This window comes from Acipenser ruthenus, chromosome 20 (genome assembly GCF_902713425.1).
Source record: "Acipenser ruthenus chromosome 20, fAciRut3.2 maternal haplotype, whole genome shotgun sequence".
Classification (NCBI taxonomy): Eukaryota; Metazoa; Chordata; class Actinopteri; order Acipenseriformes; family Acipenseridae; genus Acipenser; species Acipenser ruthenus.
Genome location: NC_081208.1, coordinates 1887946 through 1910258, shown reverse-complemented (window position 1 = coordinate 1910258; position 22313 = coordinate 1887946). Strand labels below are relative to the sequence as shown.

The following is a 22313-nucleotide window of genomic DNA, read 5'->3' as shown; positions in this document are numbered from 1 at the left end:
TGTTCTTGTAGTTTATTTCCATATAGAGTGGGGTTTTTCTCCGGTGGCTCATTGGCATGGAATGAAAAAAAAAAGTGTTATGTCTAGATCCTGAGATAATGCATCTTGTGATACATCTGGTTCAGTAAAAATGTTCATTAACATGAGTAATGATGCTCATGATTATCACAAGTACTTTTGTCATTTCTGGAAATGAATAGATTTGAAACAAGTACTTACCTTAGGAAGTAAAATGGTCAAGCAGTAGATTTATGAAGCCACTTCCCTCAAGCGTTTTAAGTCTAGAGTTTAAAAGGTTTAGGCTTTTATTATTATTATTATTATTTATTTATTAGCTGACGCCCTTATCCAGGGTGACTTACAATTGTTACAAGATATCACATTATTTTTAAAAACAATTACCCATTTATACAGTCTGGTTTTTACTGGAGCAATCTAGGTAAAGTACCTTGCTCAAGGGTACAGCAGCAGTGTCCCCCAGCTGGGATTGAACCCACGACCCTCCGGTCAAGAGTCCAGAGCCCTAACCACTACTCCACACTGCTGCCCTACTACTGCTTTAATTTTCATTACTGTGTGTTAAGATGTTTGCTAAGAAAGCATTCTACCATATACATCCTATTTGTATATAAGAAGAAACACCATAGTATACTACCTGACTGTGTACAGTATGCATTTTATTTTTTTTTCCATATAGGTTCATGTAAGTTAATTTTAAATATATCTGAGCAAAGCAGTTTAGGGATCCATTACAAATCCTCTTTGTATTCCTTAGCTTCAGTTTATTTGCAGGAGACCTCACGGTTTAAAAAAAAAAAAAAAAAAAAAAAGCTTTTTTTTTATTTATTTTACCTGCCCTAACGTTTACCTTTTCTGCTTCTAAAGAACAGGTGTGCTATGTGGGCTTCCCAGTCAGACAGGCTCCCTGGCTTCCATTGACGTTGGCTGCAGGCCCAGCAGAACCCTGCTGCTTGCTCTTCATGGCTTTCAAAGGGTTGCCAACGTGATCGAGGACGAGACACGAAAAAAAGCAGCCTCTAACAGCTCTCCTTCCTTCGAATTTCCACTGAACCCTGAACCTACTAATTTGTCTGAGGACGCTTGCTGCCAAGGAGAACATTCACCCTGCACTGGAAATAAAAATTAGCATGACTGATTCTGTTTCAGTGTAACATCAACTTATTATTATTATTATTATTATTATTATTATTATTATTATTATTATTATTATTATTATTATTATTATTATTATGTTAATGAGATATTAAAAATAACAGGGTGTAATAATGAGGCTGTTGAAGCACAGGGTGAGATTCATGTCCTGTGAGAAATAAACTTGAACTGCGAGCAACAAAAAAGGGGTTTTCTCTATTTCTACAAACAAAGACAAAGCTTACTTGAACATATCTGAAGGAAACCGACAGTCCAAGAAAGGGAATTCTAAGCTTTTTTTTTTGTTTGACTTTGAGCTACTCTTTATTGGAAAACAAAAACCCAACTGAAGAATCAGTACCTTAATAAAATAATTGCGGGGAGTCCTGTAACGCTCAGAAAGGGCTCCAGCTTCTACGACACCCCTCTGTCTGGATTCTTCCTGAAGGAATATCCTAGATTGGGTTCAGGATGATGTCTGGGAGCGCAGCAAAGCTAAACTCGGAATCATGGAGTCGGAGGGAGCCTGGGATCTCAAAGCCCACCAATTTGCAACACAGAAATTCCTTTCTATCTGCAAACGTCATTGCCGTGGGTAAGTACAACTGCTATCTGTGAAAACACTGAAGAGCCCTGTGAAGATTAAAACTGATCTAGCACAGTGGATCCGTGCCCACAAACTCTCACTGGCTTTATAAATGGTTTGAGGTCATTCTGTTATTGGATGGCTTACGAGCTGTTGAATACCCGATCAGTCCCAGTGAATCCTTGCCAGTCAGTCACTGCCCCCAGCCAATAAGCAAGGTAGAAATAGTCCATAACTTCAAAACACTCAATCAGAAATCTAACGTAAAACTGATCAGAAACTGAAGTAGATTAAAAAGTTTTGGCTGAAGAACACAGTGCACTGAAGACAGCTGAAACATCTTGACTGAGTTTCTCATAAGTTTTACATTCGCTTTCTTAAGAGCCTGCCCCTGTCTTCTAGTAGAGAGTACCAGTTACAATCAAACTGGGGAAATTCTGTTTATACTGTTTTACTTTGTTTCATATGATGATGGAAGCGAGGATGTCATTATATGTGGAGTACACAGGATGGTTGTGCTTAATAGGAGCTGTCAGCTTATCAGTCATCAGAGCTGATTAACTCCACTCACCTTCGCTCCTTGTGTACACTATTGTTCATACATGCTGGCTCTTTCACAAACCCCTGCATTGTGCCTTTCTTGCTTTGTGTGAGTCCAGGGCTTGAAAAGGCGTACCGCTCTTATTAAATTACCCACAATGCATACAGTGGTTAGCAGTTAAGTTGCAGGAGCCCTTTACTTTTCTGGGAGCGGTGAAGATAACTAAGAATATATATATATATATAAAAGAAAAGTAAACCCAGTGCAGTACACCTGTTATTTTTCAAGAATCCTGTGGATGATGTCATGATTATGTCAGAATAGAATGTCCATTCCAAGAGTTTCCAAAGTTCCTAGTTTGAAGATAAACTCATGTTGCCTAATTCTTGGGTTATGTTCAATTTGGCAAAAAAAAAAAAAAAAAATCTGTTCAAAGTGATTTGGTATTTTCTGTACCCAAAAGTCACGTTTCTATTTAGTTGTTTTCTTTTTTGCATTTCAATTGTTTATAAGGTAGTGTATGTTTTCCACAGCCTATAGAAAAATCATTAAATAAACCAAATTCTACCATAATCGTTGTAACTTGTATAGGCCTTATCTTAGAATTCTACTGGAACCCACAGAAAATTCTATAGCAATTCTATAGATCTCCTCTGAGTAATTATCTGTCTACAAATATAAAAGGTCATCCTTGAGTCAGCCTTCGTCTCCCCAGTCAATGTGAAGACGGCATTGTTTCTCATTTAACATTGTACCATCCTGAGACCTCGGACCAGCCTCTTACCACGTGGGTGTTGTGTGCTTTCCCCCCATCGCTCCCAAGCAGAATGTTTACAGAAGCACGGAGACCAAACACATAATTAGATTGGAAGGGTAATGATCAGTGCTTGAAATGAGCTCATTAAACACTGGGACCATTGCCTCAGCTGCTTTAATATAATCTCAGCTTCTTCAGAAAAGAAACTTTCATTTTCAGAGAGATGATGATTGCATTTCACATGCTGGCTCCTGTTGCAGGTCACCAGAACTCACTTTAAAGCAGGTGCACTTTTAGTGTTTTTTTTTCCAGGAATCTCATACGAAACATAGTAAGTACACACATATTTACTAAGTGGTGACTATGTAAATACACAGTAATTAGAGACACTTAATGTAAAGTGTTACCCTGTACCAACAGATAAAAGGGCTATTGAGAATGTTAAATAACAATGATACTTGCAAACCCGATATTTCAATTACAGATTGCATAGATTACCAGTGAGTGCCCAACTTCATTATTTTTTTTTTCTAATTATAAAAGTCTGCATTCCTAGGTGTAAGGGCACCTCTTGATTTTTAATTTGGATTCTCATTTTCATGACAGCTCTGTAATTAATCACTATTAAAAGCCCTGCTGGTTCTGCCTGACAACCGCTGTCAACTTTCCTTGTGGAGATTTAAGCAGGCTGACTTATCGACAGGTATTAAATAAATCCATTTTCCCCTCGTTCTCAGTTTACGCCCTCTGTACGGCTGTGAAGATGTCAGCGCCCTGAATGAGAGCTTCCAATCGGCTTTTAAAACAGAAGTTAATTGCCATTGATTTTTACTCCATTGTAAAGGTGAGGGAAGGACAGCTTTTTTGGTTTTGAAATCAAAAGATTAATGAATGGATTTATTTAATACCTGCCGATAAATACTTCTTAAAAGCAATTACGAGCATCACCCCTAAACCTTACCTAAGTTGACATTACGTAGTTTAAGATTGGTGTTGTAAAAAGACACAAAAAGATGTCATTGGTCTCTGGGTGTATTGAGATTAGTGGGTGGTTTAGAGTCCGGGGAAGGACAGACAACTCTAAACAAAGAGGAAAGGCAGGCAGGCTTGTAAAACACATCCAGGACCGCTGTGTTCTTGTCTAGGCAGGGAACGAGATTGCATTGTTATTCTTTAAAATAACACAAAGCTGATCGCCGTTTCATCTTGAGCCAGTAAAGACTTAAAGGGAAGTTTGTAATCCTGCCTGTGCATTCGCTGTTTTGTTTTATTTAGCTGGTAAGTAAGCAGTCAGATCATCGGCGATGCAAAACACAGTAGCTACAAGGCAAACATGAAAATACAACTCAAAACTGCTGCCAGCAATTATCAAGATGTTTTGGCAAGCAAATGCCAGTTATGGTAATGTTGGGACTCAGATGATCTGATTATTAGATTGATTTAAAAGTAACAAAGCAGCAGACCACAGTAATATTGTATGTTGTGCCAATACTTTACCTGCTGGGAGACTAAGCTAGTGTATGAAATATCTTAAACTGGGCTAAAAAAACAGTTCATGGAAATTAAAAAATAAGTCTTTTTTTATTGTTTGGCTTCAATTTGGATGGATTTAACAGAATCTGAGTCCTTCATAAGCATGTGGCAAATGGCACACATGGAGAATGACAATATCCACCTACAAAATGAAGGTCGCTGACTATCATCATAGCGAATACTGACCTTCCTGCCCTCCTTTTAAGAGTAGCTTGTATAATGGCATTGCTGGAAAGAAAAAATGACCGCAACACATGAACTAATTACTCATTGTGGTTCCCATGCATTTATTAAGCAAAACATCTGTTCTGGTGCTTACAAGAGTGGCAATTATCAATAATGATTTCCCTGAGTGATGATGAGACAGCCAGGTTTTCCAGGCTTCAGCAGCATTCCAGTTTGGTGAGTTTTATTGAAGTGTTATTGACTTTAATGTTCACTGAACTGTTTGTTGTATCGAGATACAATGCATGTATTTATAAAATATAACTTCCCTTGTGTGAAGTATGAGAGTGACCCAACGGCCATTTATATTAAACACAGGCTCTGCTCACATGGTACAGTCTATTTAAATGTGTTTGTTCTGTGAAGTTAATTGTTATTTAAAGAGTATTTTGAGACATTATCCCTTTAATATGCCTGGGATGCACAAAACCGTACTATATTTATCTAAATAAGTTTGTTCCTCTAAAGCCTATGGTAATTTGCTCTTAAGAGATATTTTAAAATACTCTACAGTCCTTATTTATTAATATTATAGATATGCTAGTGTCTTTCATGAACAATAGTCATTTTAATAACGGCACAAAAATACAACAAAAATGAAAGTGTAAATATCTGCTGTACTGCATGAGTTGGAATAAACCCAATCAGGAGTTTCAGTTTCTGTTTGTTATGTATTGAAGATATCACTGTAATCCACTTTTCCCTATCGCCACCCTTTTATTTAAATTACAAAGGAGCTAACTGCAATTGAAAAGAAATCAGTAATGTAGCCACAGCCAGGTTTCCATTTTAAACAAACTCCCCCAAACTCTCTTCAATCACGAAGGTGTAGTATAACAGGCAGTGTTGATAGATGCGCTGACGTTGCGGATTCTGTCCCCTGTCGGTGAGATGAGATGAGGTTAAAAGCTCTATAACCACGAATGCAGACGAGCCTGGCTCTTTTTGCATAGTGGTTAAAGCTCTTGTTTGTGGTGTGCAGGGTCGCCGGTTCACACTCAGCCTCCACCCTGTTGCTCTAGCACTTAGCTGGAGGCTGAAGTCACCTGCATGTCTGGACACAGGGCTAAGACAATCGAGTCTGGTTGGAAGAATGTAAACATTTGGAATCCTTGCATTTTCAATCATTCCGCTACGGAATGTACAGTCATTCCGTTCTGTGATGGAAATCTCCAGCATGTCAGGATTGGCTCAGGTAGCTCATTCAATAAACAAGCAGGGAACAGAAAAGATTTAGATGGAGGCCGTTTTATGTAGAGAATACTGTGTACGTTCCAGGGAATTCTGATATGAAAAAATAAGATTCAAATGTAAATCTGTATATGGGGTTTAGGCAGTGAAATAATCGTGTGTGTCTCTTTTGAATAATGCAGTAAAGTTCAGTTTCGAGGCTGATGTACAGTGTGGTCCTGTAGAGAAAGTTGTCTGTTTTGCAGATAACAGATATCAGGATTATAAGGGACTAAATCCATTCAAGATCCTCCATGGGATTATATCAGATGCCTTGAAGCGCTGCTGAAATTAATCTGTTCACAGAAGACATTTACATATACAGCGATGTTATTATTTTTCTTTTGAATACTTTTGAGTAGTTTAAATAAATACATAAATAAATAGATAGATAGATAAATAAATGTTATGCAAAACCACTAGGGGGCACAATTGCTGTCTAAAACGACTGGGAAAGTACAATGCCGCATGAACCAGTTTCAAGCCTGTGGGGCCATGTTTCGTTAAATTCTATTCTCATTAATTCAATGGAGTTTGTAGTCAATGGCCTTTTTTGACTGTTTAAGAGAGGGTTTGTGATTTAAAGTATAATCAAATGCATGCATAACAAGCAAGCAAACAAACAATATAAGTGGACATTATTTCCCTTGAAGAATAATTGCATTGAAGGGGTTGGGAGTCTGGACGCGCTCCAGAGACAACGTAGGTCCTGTGTAATTCATGAGCAGACACAGTTTGCATGGAGCTTGCCATCGGAGCATCACAGTCTACTGTGAAAACAGCATCTCTGAAGCACACTACCAAAGAGGAATGAAAGCACCAGCTCCAGATAGCCTAATTGTGCACAAATGTGTGGCTGTGTTCCTCAGCAGATTGAGCAGTGAATGCAGAAGTACAGTACAGTATACAGTACTGGGGGCAATGTGCGCTGGCCGATGTTACATTTGATGGTCCCTAGGGAGAACCCCTTATAGTGTGCCACTGTTTTCATGCTTATGCAAGGGGTTTACCATGCTGTTGACCTTGGTTTATACAATGCCTTCACACATCCGTCTGTGATTTACTATGCTTACCCGTGCTTTACCATGATTTTACTGTGCCTTTACCCTGCTTTACTACACTTTGCTAGTAAAGCTGACCACTGATCATCCAGTCTGTGATTGCTTCCCAAATCTGAATTTAGCTGGAAAATATTTTACAGTATTCCAACGTTCTTTACTATCTCAGATCACAGATCACACAGGACCACCTGGATCTCTCTAAGCTGCTATCACATTGACTTTGAACTATCTGACTGTGTTTGAAACTGTTTTGGATCTTCAATCTCGTCTGACTAATTAAACAGCGATCAAAATTCTTTCACAGCAGAGCGCGAGTAATATCAAACAGTAAGCCATTAAAACTATGAGCTACGTTGTTTAATAAAACGATTATACAAATATATTATTTAAAAATAAAGGTTTTAGTACTGCTGCAATAGGAGGGGGACATTTCCCAGTCATTGAAAAAGCGAGGGGGACATGTCCCCGCGTCCCCCGTGTAAATTTCGCCTATAACTGTATTTTTTTTTAAATATGGTGACTGGTTCGCCAATGGTGAGTTTAAAATAACATATGTTTTTTTTTTAACAGAAAATTGTTCGATTCAGTTATTGGGCTAATATACGTTTATTGGTGTTCACCATATTAGATGACATTGCTTACTGCTTTATAGATACTACCACGTCTCAGATCAATGGATTAGCCACATTGGAAAAAATATACCATTGTGTGGAAACCTGCTGGCATTTTAACATTTCATGATGGAAATTGATTATTGTGACGGTATTCACACCACTGCACTGCGCATTGATCGTGATAAAGACTAGTGAAGTAGAGATGATATTTAATGGCTTCCATTGTCAAAGGAATATCACAATATTACTCAAACATTCTGAGTAAGTATACTACAGTGTAGCTTTCCCTTTAGGATCCATGCTGCAATTATTTGTCTTAGGATCCCATAATTCTATTATTATTCTATTCATAATTGCAATGTTGGCCACCTGGTGGCGCTGTCCACTATGCAATAATTCCATTATAAATAAAACAATTTTAAGGAGGGAATTTGAAAGAAAACATTCATATTTTGAAAATATCCTAATCGCTTACTTCAGGTGCTCAATACAGTATTTGATAACATGGTCACGAAATGTATGATAGAGGGATAAATATGTTTCTTTCTTTAATAGCCCGGCTGGTGAATATCATTACTTGGAATGCAGAAAACAAATCATTGTAAAATAAACCTTAAGAGATACAAACCCATGTTCTGTGGCTCATCAAGGGATCATGACCTGTTCAAGCCTGTCTTTTGCGAATCTCATTTTCACATAATCCTCAAGTGTTTTATAGGATTACAGTCAAATAAGCAAAGGGGCCCCAGAGCTGTCATTATCACGGGGGATATTTTTCACACAGAAATGCGCTTGGGTACATTATTTGCCTTGGCTGTGAATCCTTCGCTGATAGCTTGTATTTATTTTTTTCTTAAGCCTGAAGTAGTGGCAGATTGACGCTCTTCTTTCAGTCTCCTGCCAGGTTTATAAAATAACGCATCCAGCTGTCAACAGCCATCACTTCATATAGTATCATGAGTTACCTGCTTATTAATTATTGTGAGCAACCCAAGTAACAGCTATGCCAAAACTGTGATACTAACAAACCCCAACCCATCTGAGGTCTCAGTGATCAGGAAGAATTCTAAATATTCAGTGGGCTAGAATCTCAAAGCTATTTATTCCAGATCATCATGGGCAAAAAACAAATGTCAGAAAAGCGACACGCACGCAGTAAAGTGACCAAGCCAGAAATAAATAGCCTCCAGCTGTTTCGGATTTGTTTTAGAATTGTAATGTGTTTTATTTTCCTTTCAGAAGAAAAATGTGCTAATGATGATTTGGAGTAAATAGCTAAACAGCTACATTGTGCATGTGTAAGGAGCAGTGTTGTGTGATACGCTGCCGTCACGGATTCTGTCCCCTGTCGGTGAGATGAGATGAGGTTAAAAGCTCTATAACCACGAATGCCCAGCTCATTTGCATTGTGGTTAAGATGCTCGTTTGCCCTGCGCGGGGTCGCCGGTTTGCTCCCAGCCTCTGCCCTGTTATGCATTGTTTGCTGTTCACTATTGAGATATTGCAATGGAACGTGTCAAGAGCAATCTGTGAATCTCTATCTGACCTCAGCATCCCTTATGTGTTTAAACCTATTCATATATAATTGTTGGATTCCACAGAGTCCTGGTTTTATTTACTTCATCAGATACAGGCTAGCTGACCTGGAAGTGAGACACCTGCAATGCGAACGTAGAATAGCTTGGAGCAGCTGACCAGAGGAGTAGGGCAGAGGCTGATACTGCAGGTACTGTCTGTGCAAGTCATACTGAAGCCATGCATTGCTAGTTTATAGAAAGTAGCACATTTGCAGGCAGGGGTCGCACTTCATCCCCCCTGAGGAATGCTTATTTATTTTTTCTTCTGGGCTATCTGTCTTTTTTTAGCTCTTGGTTCACTTTACCTCTAAGGAATAAGATTCACATTCTCTGTAAGAACAGTGCGGTTTCAGTAGGATCCGTTCTTGTATTTCTCCTTATTTTCTTTGATCCTTTGTAATTGTAAAGGTAAATATGATGGCTGCACTGCACGTTATGTAGCACACAGTGCCACCATGTGGCTGGATGTTGTAATGATTCTAAGTGTACTTTAAGGGGTTAAGAAATGCAAGATCTCTAATAATAAGAGTCAGTCTCTTGAGTGTATTTTTGTCTCCAAAACTAAAAAGGATCTGCATGGTCCTAATTTCTTTTTGAAATGGTATTTAGATGTGTAATTGTGTTCAGATCAACTGAATAGACCCCAGCATTGCTCCTTGTGTACACTACAGTGGAATATCAGCAGCTCAGTGTATGACATGAATGAATGAACAAATGTCCCCTTTTAAAAGGTTAAGCTCTGCTTGCATTAAAATGCAAAAACTGCAGCTACACATCTGTATCCTTCTTGCTTAAGGCACATTTTAATTACACCTGATTCTTGGGCAGTGTGCTGTATGTTTTCAGAGGGGAGGTAGCAAAGCTGTTGACTTGGGGGAATTAATTATAAGGTCATGAACAGAGACTGCAAGGAAATGCTAATGTTAACATAAACTTGTCTTGCGAAGTCAGTTGATAGAGACTCATGAACAATATTTTAAAAGCTCTTCTGCTTATAATAACAGTGTGGATCTTGTGTGGTCTAATGTAGATTGCACCGAGCTGCACTGAAATGCAGTTTTTTTTTTGTTGTTGTTATTGTAATCTGATTTTATAATGTATGGAATAATAATGCAGTCAATGGGAACATAAGCAATACCTTTTCTCTTTTCTAGTGCTTTGTGGGCTGTGATTTTCAAAGTACAATAATCAGATTTATCTACAAATGTAGATTTCATTTTTAATAAAAGCCTTGCATCTTACTATGCTCTCTCTCTCTCTCTCTCTCTCTCTCTCTCTCTCTCTCTCTCTCTCTCTCTCTCTCTCTCTCTCTCTATATATATATATATATATATATATAATATTCAAATAATCATTCTATCTACGCTGTAACATTAACATAAATACCGGAATAATAGACACAAAAAAAAAAAGAAAATGCGATTTAAAATTTTCAAGGAATATTATAAAAGCTGTTTTTGAAAGACATTGTCATAATAATGCTTGGCCAAATCTGTGTTATTCCTAGCATAGAATGCCTCTAAATTAATTTTGTATGCATTACAATCCATTACATTCCTTCCCACTCCCACACTTTTTTTTATTGGGGAGTCTTTATCGGAAGAAACCAAAGTCTTTGTTAAAAACAGAATAAAAAAAAAAAAGACAGCTTGCAAATGATTCCCCCGTGACTTAATAATGGAATAACATTTAAACACACTCTCCCTCGCTCTCTCTGTCTCTCTCTCACACACACACACACACACACACACTCACAGACTCACTCATAAAGGGGCGAGGAGATAGAGACAGTGCAGCACTGAGATTCTCCTCTGCAGCCCTCTCTGATAATACCAGGACATAATCCAGTGTGCACTTCCTGCAGTTCAAATATACCAACCTCAGCAATCAGACAGGCATGGACTTGGGAACTCTTCCGCAGAAATACAGTATGTCCTTTTTCAACACTTTCTCCTTTTGATCTCTAGATTTTTTGTTGTTGTTGAAATAATCATACTGAACTGGCTTGCTGTATGGTTTTGTTGCCTTAATCAATTGGTCTTAGCGCTAAATGTATAGATCAGATACGTACAGCGAAAGCTTGTGTGTAAATGCAGTAATGTGGATGCGCATGGAGAATTAAAAGTTCAAAGGATACTTTTTCTGTTCACAGATTTTGGATATAGGATTGTGGAGCTGTGTTGGAGATTTTTGTAATGAAATGATAGGTATGTAGGTTTAACTAACAAAGGAAATCAGAAAATCTAATGGGGCTTGTGTTTGATTTTTTAATGCAGTTAATACTTACTATAAGAAATGTGTATGATTACATGCATGTCAACTTAAAGATAGATATCTGTAATGTTGAGCACATTTATTTATGTTTCTATACAACTATATTCATGTCAGTGTGCTCAAAGCTTATGAAAAGCTGTTAAATTAGTCACTTCTCCCGTGGTTTGAAACTTAATAGATCATTAGTGATTTGCACAATGGATTTTGTCCCTCTTCTATTGATGGGACTGGAATTCATTGAAATACTGAAGGATTCTAGAGCTGTATCAGCTGCATACAGAGATGATACCAGGTGAGAGAGGAGGATTGAATCAATAACACACTTTCCTGGCATTCTGCTTGAAGACAATAAAGTTATGTGTCTTTTCTCCCAGGGTGTGAGTTAATGATGTGTATCGTTTGGCACGTATTATATTCCTTTGAAATGCCTGCAGGCGATTTATAAGAAGACTAAATCGCAGTAAATTCAACAGCTGGATTATACAGTGTGACATTTGTGACACAGATTCTACCATACTTTATAAATTCTTTCATTAAAAAAAGATTGCTGTTTATATGCATAAGGTTTGAAAAATATTGTTTCTGAAAACAGGGGTGCAATTTATTATAAATCAATAATGAGTTAATTTAAACTGAATAGAAAATCATATTGAAGTATATATGGAATTGCATTTGAATCCAAGTCTGTAAGTGTAATTAATTGCCATCTAAGAAGTTATTGCTTAAAAGGAAGTTGAACGATACCCTTGCAATAGACTTCAGTTCATTAATAAAGTAAAATATAACTAGTAACCCTGTATGTTTGCACTGCCATGGCATGAAATTCAATCATTGTAATGACATTGCTGGCTTATTTCAAGCACTGCTGTCTTTTATGATTGTGGGGTTATTTTGAATGCCTGTGTTAATTGGTTAGTTTGCAGTGTCTAAAGACATCGATAAAGGGTAACACGAGTGTTAAAACAGCCATGAGTACCGATTTTTCATAGCATTACAGCAGGATTGCACTTTTAGTTAAAGCATAAAATCACAAGATAATTGTACAATTAAACTTATTATACTATTTCCCTCGGTGTCACTACCTCAAAAGTACTGTCACTTTAAAGACAGATACCAAATGCAGTATAGTACAGATTCTGTACTGTGTTACATTATTATTGAGACAGCAGAGCCTAAATCTGATCAATAGTGCTACTACAGTTACTTGACCGATGGGTGTTTTATCTTGCTGGCTCTTTCATGCACCCAGGTTCATTATAATTCATTTCTTAGTGTTGCTCTGGTAGGTTGAGGTTCGCTAAGACTGGCTAGTGATAAAGCTGCCGAGCTCTGTGTAAAACTTGCTCTAAAACGGATCCCAAACTTGCCAGCGCTTTCATCAATCCAATAAAGACATTACAAGTGATGGATGTTATAGGGATAGGATGCACACTTATATCCTCCGAAGGATTTAGTGCGCTGTTTGTCTGTGCTGATACTGAAGGCAGTGCATTTCAATGCATTACTGCCTTTTACTGTTTGTGTGTTTGTTAACAGCACTGATTAGAATGGTACCATTACTCTTTTCATGTTGGTTTTAATACAACAGCAGGGTTACAGAGAACGGAAGAAAACGAGTTTCATATTGCTCAAGACTGTGAGATTGCCTGAGTGGAGTTTCAGCACTACTTTGAATGGACAGCATTTATAGAAAAAGCACTTATTCAAAGATCTGCTGTATAATGAAGTTTGCATGGATAAAGCATTTGGGGAAACCGTGAAGGCACTCATCTATATGTATCTGTAGCGAACCAAAAAAGTGTAATAATCCTATTATCCCTAAGAGGGTTGGGGTCGATTCCTTTTTATCAATTCCATTTCCAATTCCTTTTTAAAATCAATTCCCATTTCCAATTGCCTATTAACGAATTCCAGCACACCGTTGATCAAAATTGCCATCAGCAGTATTCTGTTGAAATGAGCTTCTCACAGTGGCAACAAATGACTTAAATTGATGTCATTCGTTAGTCAGTTAAATTGGCTTCAAATGAAAACAGCTGAGCAATCCCAACAATAATTATGCCTCTACAATATAAATTCCGATTCCTTCCTAATGCCAAAAGGGACTTTTTTTTCCTTCATGCTCCCCAAATACTGGCAAAACAAAGGGATGTACAGCAAAGAACAAACCTTGACCTATATTAAAAAAACAAGCCGCAGTGCAGTTTAACTGCAGCAAAAGTACATTAAAACTGGGTCTGCAGCTCTATCACCATTACTGCAATACAGGAATAGTGATAAAGCATTATGATTGCACAGCAACACTGGACCATTGGAACTGAAGTTACAACGCAATTAAAGTATTTCTAAGCACTCCATCTGCAGTTAGTTCATCCAGTTGAAAGTACATCCACTGCTGTTGTTTCTTAAATTGGTGAGGTTTTGCTTTATGTTGGAGATAAGCAACCAAGATTTGAAATAAATAAGACAGGTAGAACATGCTGTGAGTCCAGTTCTATATGCGCTGAGTGGCTCGGTGGTTAAAGCCCTGGGTTGCCATGCACAAGGTTTTGGGTTCAAGTGTGTCTTTGTCTGGAGACTACTTGTAGATGACTCCAAAACCAGTATCTTCAGAACAAGCCTAACCTTTTAACCTGATGTATTTCACCAAACATCAGATTGCAGGCACTGGCCCACATTGCTTCGTTCTGGTAGGTCGATGTGGGTAATAAAAATGCGTCCCGAACCGCTAATACGAGCAATAAGCTAACTGTGTTGGCATATACCTTTAATGAAATGGATTTAAGTTAGTGGTTTAAAAACATAAGCAGTTTCCATCTTGGTAACAGACTGTTGCATTGTGCAAAGCTGTGCCAAGCAATATAGAGCAAAGCCAAAATGTGGTAAAAACACTGTTCTGTGTTCTGAGCCTTTTTGTATGTATCAGGTGCCATTTAAAGGGTACAGCTGGAGCAGAAAGACCCTGGTGGGTACAGGGATCCAGCTGGCATTGTATTAAGCATTCGCAGTGCCAAAGAGCACGGGCAGTCCAATTCACTGCCACTGCAGCAACCTAAAATATAGACTAATACTGTTAAGCACACTAGAAGACATACTTGGAAATTAGAACAGAGGGTGGTAGACAGTTCTTGAAACAGAGCGGTGAGGGTAACCAGGGCACGTTGTTGCTGCTCAATGCTTTGGATCCTTTAAGAGCCAACTGGATGGAATTCTGGGATCAATCAACTACTAGGAAAGGAGTCAAGTGGTTAGCATATTGATGCCAGTATTCCAGATCTGCTCATAAAAACTTGGTTCTAGTACATTTTTGACAGTGACTGACAGCTTTAGTACTGTAGTATAGCTTTAGTATAACTGCAGTAACACAAATAAGCTTTTTGTAACTGCCTGCTCAAGATGAACAAATCTACTCAAATAACTTTACAGAGTGAACCCCAGACCTGGCATTGCCTCTGTTTCAATTCTATGTGAGAGGATACTTCTAAATTAACTCATAAAGACCCCATAGCTAGGCTTTCATCCCATTCCTTTATCAGGCAATGTTGACAGTTTTCAGCTGCATCTAAGGTTTTTAAATATGGACATGCTGGTCAAAGTGGAATCCATGAGAATGGAATGAGTTTGCAATACAATTACAGGAAGACAACCCTGCTGCAGAGCATGGCCTGTTTCACCAAAACTTATCTGAGCAGAAGAAATGGCATTTAAAATGTCCCCTTACAGACGGCGTTATGAACCTGTTCATTTGTTATATAAATTGTATAAAAATGACTAAATTAACTGCTGTATTGAGCGGAACGATATCCATCCATCAATCCTATTGCCTGTCTGTCTGTCATGTATCATCCTGCAGAGATTTCACTGTAAAGCATGGGAAGCCTTCAGCATTTCCTGCACTCAATGGAATTCACTGATTGCATGAATATACAGTGTTATAATGAGCCCCTATTAAGCATCTGGACCAGAACTGATTTTTTGTGCGAAAATTATTCATAGGATTTTTAGGCAGCTTAGTGGAAAAAATTATTTTCAGAAAAAAAGTTTCAGTTGTTCACTTACTTCTATATTTATATTAACGTGAGATACATTTATATTAAATCAAATTAAAACTAGAGTTTTGTTTCAGATGATGTTTTTTTATCGGAATCTGAATTCACCATTGTCTGATGCCTGTGTATGTACTTGTTAATGTGTTCTTTATTTTTATTTTTTCCTATGTTGTACTTGTTTGCTTTGTGCTGCTCTGATGTTTGCCCCTTGACCAGATCGGTGTTGTAAATGAGAATTTGTTCTCAATCTTCTTATCTGGTAAAATAAAGGTTAAATGAAAAAAGAATAGTAGGGAAGATGGTTTAACCTAAATAATATGTACTCAGTAAACATATTGGGCACAATTCTCAAAGCAATTTTCTCCAAATCGTCATTAGCACATTTTTTTCTTAATGGAAAAACACCAATTAAAGATTCAAATGAAAAAGAACCTGTTTAATACTTCATTTGAAAGTCTTGTTTTTATCTCATTTGGTGACTTTAATGGGTGCGTTTCTCCTTGCTGAAAACAATCTGTTCATGACGAATGGAGAATTTAGCCCAAATTAGTATTAATTACATTGTAATTGTGTATAAATCAAAGCAATTGAGGCATTGAAAAATGAGAAAGAATCAAACCCTTAGTCTTACTCCTGGAGTTCTGAATCAGATGGCATTAACTTTTTATTGCGTAGTTTCATCATGTACAATTAATTCCTGTACAGCAGCTGTTTATCCAAAGTGGGGATGCCTGGGGCTGTCACACTCTCAATCATGGGTAAGATGAAGGTTATCTCCCATGCAAAGTAACCAGGATTTTATACAGCAGCTCACCATTTACATTCTAGCCAATACCATCACTTGTATACGTTATGTGCCCAAAATAACGCAGACCTTCACTTCCAAAAGTATGCAGTCTGCTGATTATACTGAACATCTGTTTTCTGAATGCGATGTAACCAAATTCTGTGACAAATGAAGAAAGTTATTTGTCACAGAAGGCCGCTGTTGGTCTTCATGTTTTTCTTTTTCATTTCTGACATCGACTATTGAGGTAATATCTTTATATTGTTGCCTAAGTCATATATGTCTTGCCTGTAAAAAATATTTGTACTATTGTAATTTGAACGCATGTCCTGGTGGCGTTTTTGTATGCAATAAAAAACAAGAAAACCAAAAGAGAAAGTGAAGGGTTTAATATCATCCGGGCAGCATTGTTCCAGTGGCCTAAACATGCTTGTTCTCCCATATGCCATAAACGTTTATCGTTTCCTTTCTAGTCTTGATCATAAATTGCCGAGCATGAGGAATAGGTGCTTGACTCCCTTTTCCGAGCGGATACACTCATAAAGGAAAGGGTTATCAGAGTGAGAGAGATGTGGGCAGAACCAGCGACCCCGTTGCGAGACTCAAAGCTAAAGCTGTTCAGGATTGTATCGCAGAGGAAAATTGCCCTTTCTTTAATCCACATTTAACCGTCTTCCACAAGGACAGCAGTGCCGCTGTCTGCATGTCTTGTCCTAGCTTGCGATCGTTCATTTTGACAGAACAAGAAATTAGCACCATCCCTTTAATTGCAGAAACTGGGGCAGCTGTTACATACATAGAGGGGGTCCCATGTGGGCTCATCTGATCTTGAGGGTATTGTCACAAACTTGATAATAAGAGGGAATATTAAATAATGAGGGAAAGCTTTTCCTTCGTCTCTTGTTTGAATCTAGACAGTTAAATGTGAAGTCATTATTTCACAAGCTGAATTCTTGTCCATATTGTTTTATCAAGGGTGATGTATAACCGCAACACTAATGCAATTGCTTTATGTTACAGTAAGCCTAGATAATGGAGAGTTAATAAAAGATACATACATTGTCTCTTCTGCAAAAGCCCAAGCAGCATGTCCACTCTGAAGTGATGCCTTTTAGTACTGATACCCTGTGGTTTCAGATTATCAATCAATCATTTAACTGTCTAGAGTTGTTATTTGTTAATTAGGTAAACGAAGAAAGGCACAATTGTCAATACACACCCAATTGCAGAAAAATAACAGTTAAGATTAATTTATTTAGAATTTTATTTTGGCTCAATTACATAGGGTATTCTGAATCCAGATTTTTTTTTCTTTTGCTGCTCTACTCAACAGTTCAACTGCTCAGTACTTAAAGGCAGTGCTCAAATGGATTCAGAAATGGACATTGATTGACTGGATTATGGACCAAGGACCTTGATGTTTCCACCCGCTGTTAAAACCGATGGAGTTCTAGAATGATTAAACAGCCCCCCGTTCAGAACCTCACAGTCATGTTCCATTCCGGACTAATATAGAATTTAGAGTTTCTGGAGCACTGCCGCGGTCAAATCCTGCAGGATTGCAAGCGTTGTTTGAAAGGAGGGTGTCGAAGGCGAGACCCCAAGCTCTGCCCTGTTGTACCACTGCATTGTCTGCCTCTTCATTCGGTCTCTTCTGTGCCAGGCTTTAACCTCGGGGGGCTTGTAACCAAGACAGAGCTTACCAACCCAAGGCGGGGCTGATGAAGAACTCGATCCCAGCTGATGTTCTCCATCCAGTGGCTGTTTTATCATCTCAGCTGAATTTGTTGTAACTTGGCAACGAATGTGCAGTTTGTCAAGGGGGCCCTACAGGTGGGAAGCTGCCAACCAGGCTTTGCCCTATCATAGCAGGAAATGTTGCTGCATCTAATAATCCATCATTCGGGCACTTGGGAAAAGCATACAACAGTCCTGCTTTGTTTCAACTAATCTAGACAAAGCCCTCATAAAAGTTTACCTTAGTAAAAGCATAGCAAAGTGTAATAATGCATAGTGAAAGCAAGGTAAAGAATAGTGAGGAATGGTGATGTATATTAATGAACATGGCAAGCAAGGGTAAACTATGAGAAATGCATTGTATATAATGGGAGAGGCACGGTAAAATTGCAATAGTGTGCACAAATACAGAGTAAATCTTTGTAAGGAAAGCCAGTAATGTATTTTCAATTATTTATCTTCATACTCTGTATCTTTTAAGAAGTTTCTTTTCCACAGTGCCTACCCAGGAATTCGCACACTCTTTATGAATATAAATCATATTACATTTCCAGAGCATCTGCAAAATCAATTTCCTACCCTATTTAAGTCCCATTATCATTTTTATGCAGAGCTGCTCTATGGTAATGAAAATGTGTTTGAAATTTAAAGTTAAGTTTCCCGACAATAAGAGGAATAGTGGAAATGTTACTGAATTGAATTATGTTTTATGAACATACACAACTGATACACTATCTTCCCAACACTAAGTCTGCCAAAGCGAGACTTCTTGACAGAAATATTGACTTAAACTAAACCACAACTGTGTTTGGTTATTGATTTTATAATATTAAGACATTTAGCTAAAAGCCTAACCATTAATCCCTCCCATGGCTAAAAGCCCAGCTAAAACTGAAGATATTTGATGATGAGGTTTAGTTTGAGTCACAGATTCTCTCGCTGATTTTGCAACCTGTATCTTTACAGTAAATTTTGCAGATTTGTCTTTGATCTGACAGACCAAAGCACTCTACTATCCACTCGTCAATCTGAACGTCTCTCGTGTAGAAAAAGGAATTAAACATTTGTTTTCACCAATCTATCAACCCTGGCCTATAGATCTGTTTTTCTGCTATCTCCTGCTTTTCACATGTGAAACCTTTACCATTTCCCTCCAATCTGATCACACTTTCAGACATGCCTGATGGTGTCCAGTCCAATATAGTCTTGCTTTTTACTGCTGTCATGTCAGAGTGGTTTTTCTTCTTCTCTTGGCTGCCTTTGTACTGGGTTTAAGCCACTGTGATGAAAGGTCAGTATAGTGTCGGGATTGAAATGTCATTGAAATGTCACTGACAGCAGTCCTGTTTCTCACCCGGCAGTCTGACCACATGCAGTACCGTACAGTCGCTGTAGAAACACTTATACAATGCTGTGGTCCTCTGCACTGCACGCTGAAGAAGGCCCTACCCGAGGCGTTTGTCTACTTGACTTAGCCTCTTATAGTTTCACAGCACTCACTTGCTCGCCAAAGCAAAGTAAGACATCAATCCTTTGCCTTTTAAATACTATAATATTATACCAAGGACAGAAGCAACCTAGAGCAGTTAATGATTATTCAGTGCTTCAATCTGCAATGATTCATTGCTAAAGTGCATAGTTTTTCATTAGTCAATGGCTATGTCTATGCCACAAAAGGGTTGATTTGATCAACCAGTATCCCACTGAGATAAGCCATAGCCGAAACATTTTACACCATCAGCTAATTTGCCTGGATTGCATCAATCACTTATTTTTAGGTGTACACAGGGCTGGCGCCAGGTTTTTGTGGGCCCCAGTTCACAGTTTAGTTTAGTTTGGTCTAGTGAAAACTGGGTCTATAGTAATACTGGGATAACCATGCATAGGTAATGGATGCAATTCAGGGTGATTTCCCAGTAAAGAGACAAGTGTTGTTACTTAAAGTACATCCCTGTCTACATTTATTTTTGTGTCTGTTGGTCAGACCTGTTCAGTTTCCCCCCCCTGATCTGGTTCACCAATATTATTATAGATTTCAATCTTCTTTATTGATCTCCTATCAGTCCCTCTCCCTCTCTCTGTGTTACTGAATGGGCCCACTGCCATATTATATATTAAACGTACCCAGTGCTCTTTCGATAAGGGGAGGATTTTCTTTGAGGAATCGATCGCCCCTTTGCAGATAGCAAGTTTGAAGTGTGTTATATTGACAGTTATTTCCAGCACATCATTAAACAGATCTGAAATTGGACACTCCAAACTCATTTTTGATACTTAGTTGTGTATTGAGCTACATGAAATCACCTTCATTATAATAAGCTCCTGGTAATTATAGCAAAACATGTAAATAGCTTGACTTCTGGCACTCTTATTAAAGACAGACGCACACTACTGTTGCAAAAGCATCATGCTTATTTGCGTAGGTTAGGGGTGCCCATGAAATCTAGATTTGATTGCTATAAAGAATATGTTAAAATATTACAATTGCAATGCAGTAGGTGATTCCTAGGCGTTCCCAAGGTGTTGGGTGAAAATCCAATTGGACGGTAAGCAATAACACCTTTAAAGGGGGAGGCTGTAACACACACAGCAGCATATTTTGTTTTTAATATCCGCAATAGATTTCGGTATCAAACATTTCTTTAAGGTGGGTGTGTTAATTGTGAATCTTCACTCAAGTTAAGACGCATTGTTTCTCCACAGAACAAATACTCCCTTCCATAATTCTGGGCTCATCTCGTGATTGGTTCAGCCCCAGAGCTGTCCCACTGTGGCACCCTTGCATGGCCACATTGTAACTAAATTGCCTGCTGCGAGCCCCTTGGTAACCATTACCGCTTACAGAGACCCCCAGGACACAGACTCACAGGACAGAGCTTCTACTGCTTTCTTCAGCAAACCAATCCCCCGAGCCTGGTAGAGTCTTGCTGGAATAGAAACACATGCACTCTTTCACTTTCTTCTTCGACTGTGATCTTACACATACGTTTCATTTTGCAGGTTGCACAATGACTGTGTCGGGTCTGCTGGTTTTTATGTCAGTTTGCGGTTCTGACCCACGCAATGCATTGGAACCTACGGTGATTATGTGATTTCTCATACAGGATTGATGATGAAATGTCAAATGCTTTGTCATTGTTCAGTCCACTTGCATTCCAGTAGCTCAGAGCAGCTTCAATCAGCAGGATGTGTATATTATTCTCCGCTGCTGTCATTGCAGATTGCAAGATGTTAAAGTCCCGCACGTATCAATGTGCTGTAGGTTTGTGACTTTACTCCAAGCAAACCTGCTTCGTTTCATTATAATAAAGGACTGCCAGGCATAGCTGGAAAGGGCATCACTATAAATAATGGAACAGATGGAGGTAAACAGCCAAGGGTTTTGCAAGGGTCTGGCTTGTTCATTATTTAGTACACAGAACTGGTGTTGATGTTTGTGCAGTACACTTTTCTTCTTTCAAACTCAGGGTGCGTCACAACAAGAAACATCTGTAAAAAAAAAAAAATCAATAAATAACGGGATTGTAAACAGTGCTGGGTATAAGGAAGATGATCCTGTAAAAAAATAAACCTTGAATGCAAATGGTATTTTAAACACACCCGAGCATTCAGGGAACGTTAACCCATTTTCTAGAATCAGCTGCACAGCGATGCTCAATTCTCCAGAGGTTATCACAGACCACCGGGGACCTCGAAGCAGCTCTGGGTTATATAACTACATGATGTTAATTATGCCCCAGTAATTACTGCAGCTCTATACTCTAGTCGGCAGTGTTGAAGGTGTTGATGGTTCTTTATCTAACTTCCAATAAGAGTAGCAAAAACTGCATCTGAGCCCTTGTTTTTCATTTTTCCTTATCCCAAATACCACTCTTCAGATGAACTGGGGATGATGCTTTAAATCTGCTAGTTAGCTTCTCTTTCGCTGTCCACGGTGCTGAGTGAAATCTTGGTAACACTTTACATTAAGTGTCTCTAATTACTGTGTATTTACATGAAGGCTAGTAAGAGTATGGGGGACGAAACCTAGCCTGTTTCTTAAACGACACACACAGACTCTGAGCATGTTAGGTCTGACATCTTTACTGCTGTTTATCAATTCAGGCACTACATTGAAAATAGTCTCCTGTTACAATACCTATTGTACTTTTAAGTATAACCTTGGCAGGTAACATATGCTACTACAGCAA

General features: G+C 38.4%; 1 protein-coding gene across 2 annotated transcripts in view; it reads left to right on the top strand.

Annotated features, from left to right (window-relative positions):
• Positions 1–1232: 1232 nt before the first annotated feature.
• The window catches only part of LOC117426093 (1-phosphatidylinositol 4,5-bisphosphate phosphodiesterase eta-2-like), a 105831-nt gene continuing 84750 nt past the window's right edge, over positions 1233–22313 (top strand). Inside the window, exon 1 of one of the 2 annotated variants that reach the window (XM_058993062.1) lies at positions 1233–1747. In XM_058993062.1, coding sequence (XP_058849045.1) covers positions 1624–1747 — 124 coding nt within the window. In that variant the 5' untranslated portion in view covers positions 1233–1623. Of the gene's footprint in view, positions 1748–11090; positions 11205–22313 lie in introns of those variants that run through there. The other variant, XM_058993064.1, reaches the window with a different exon arrangement.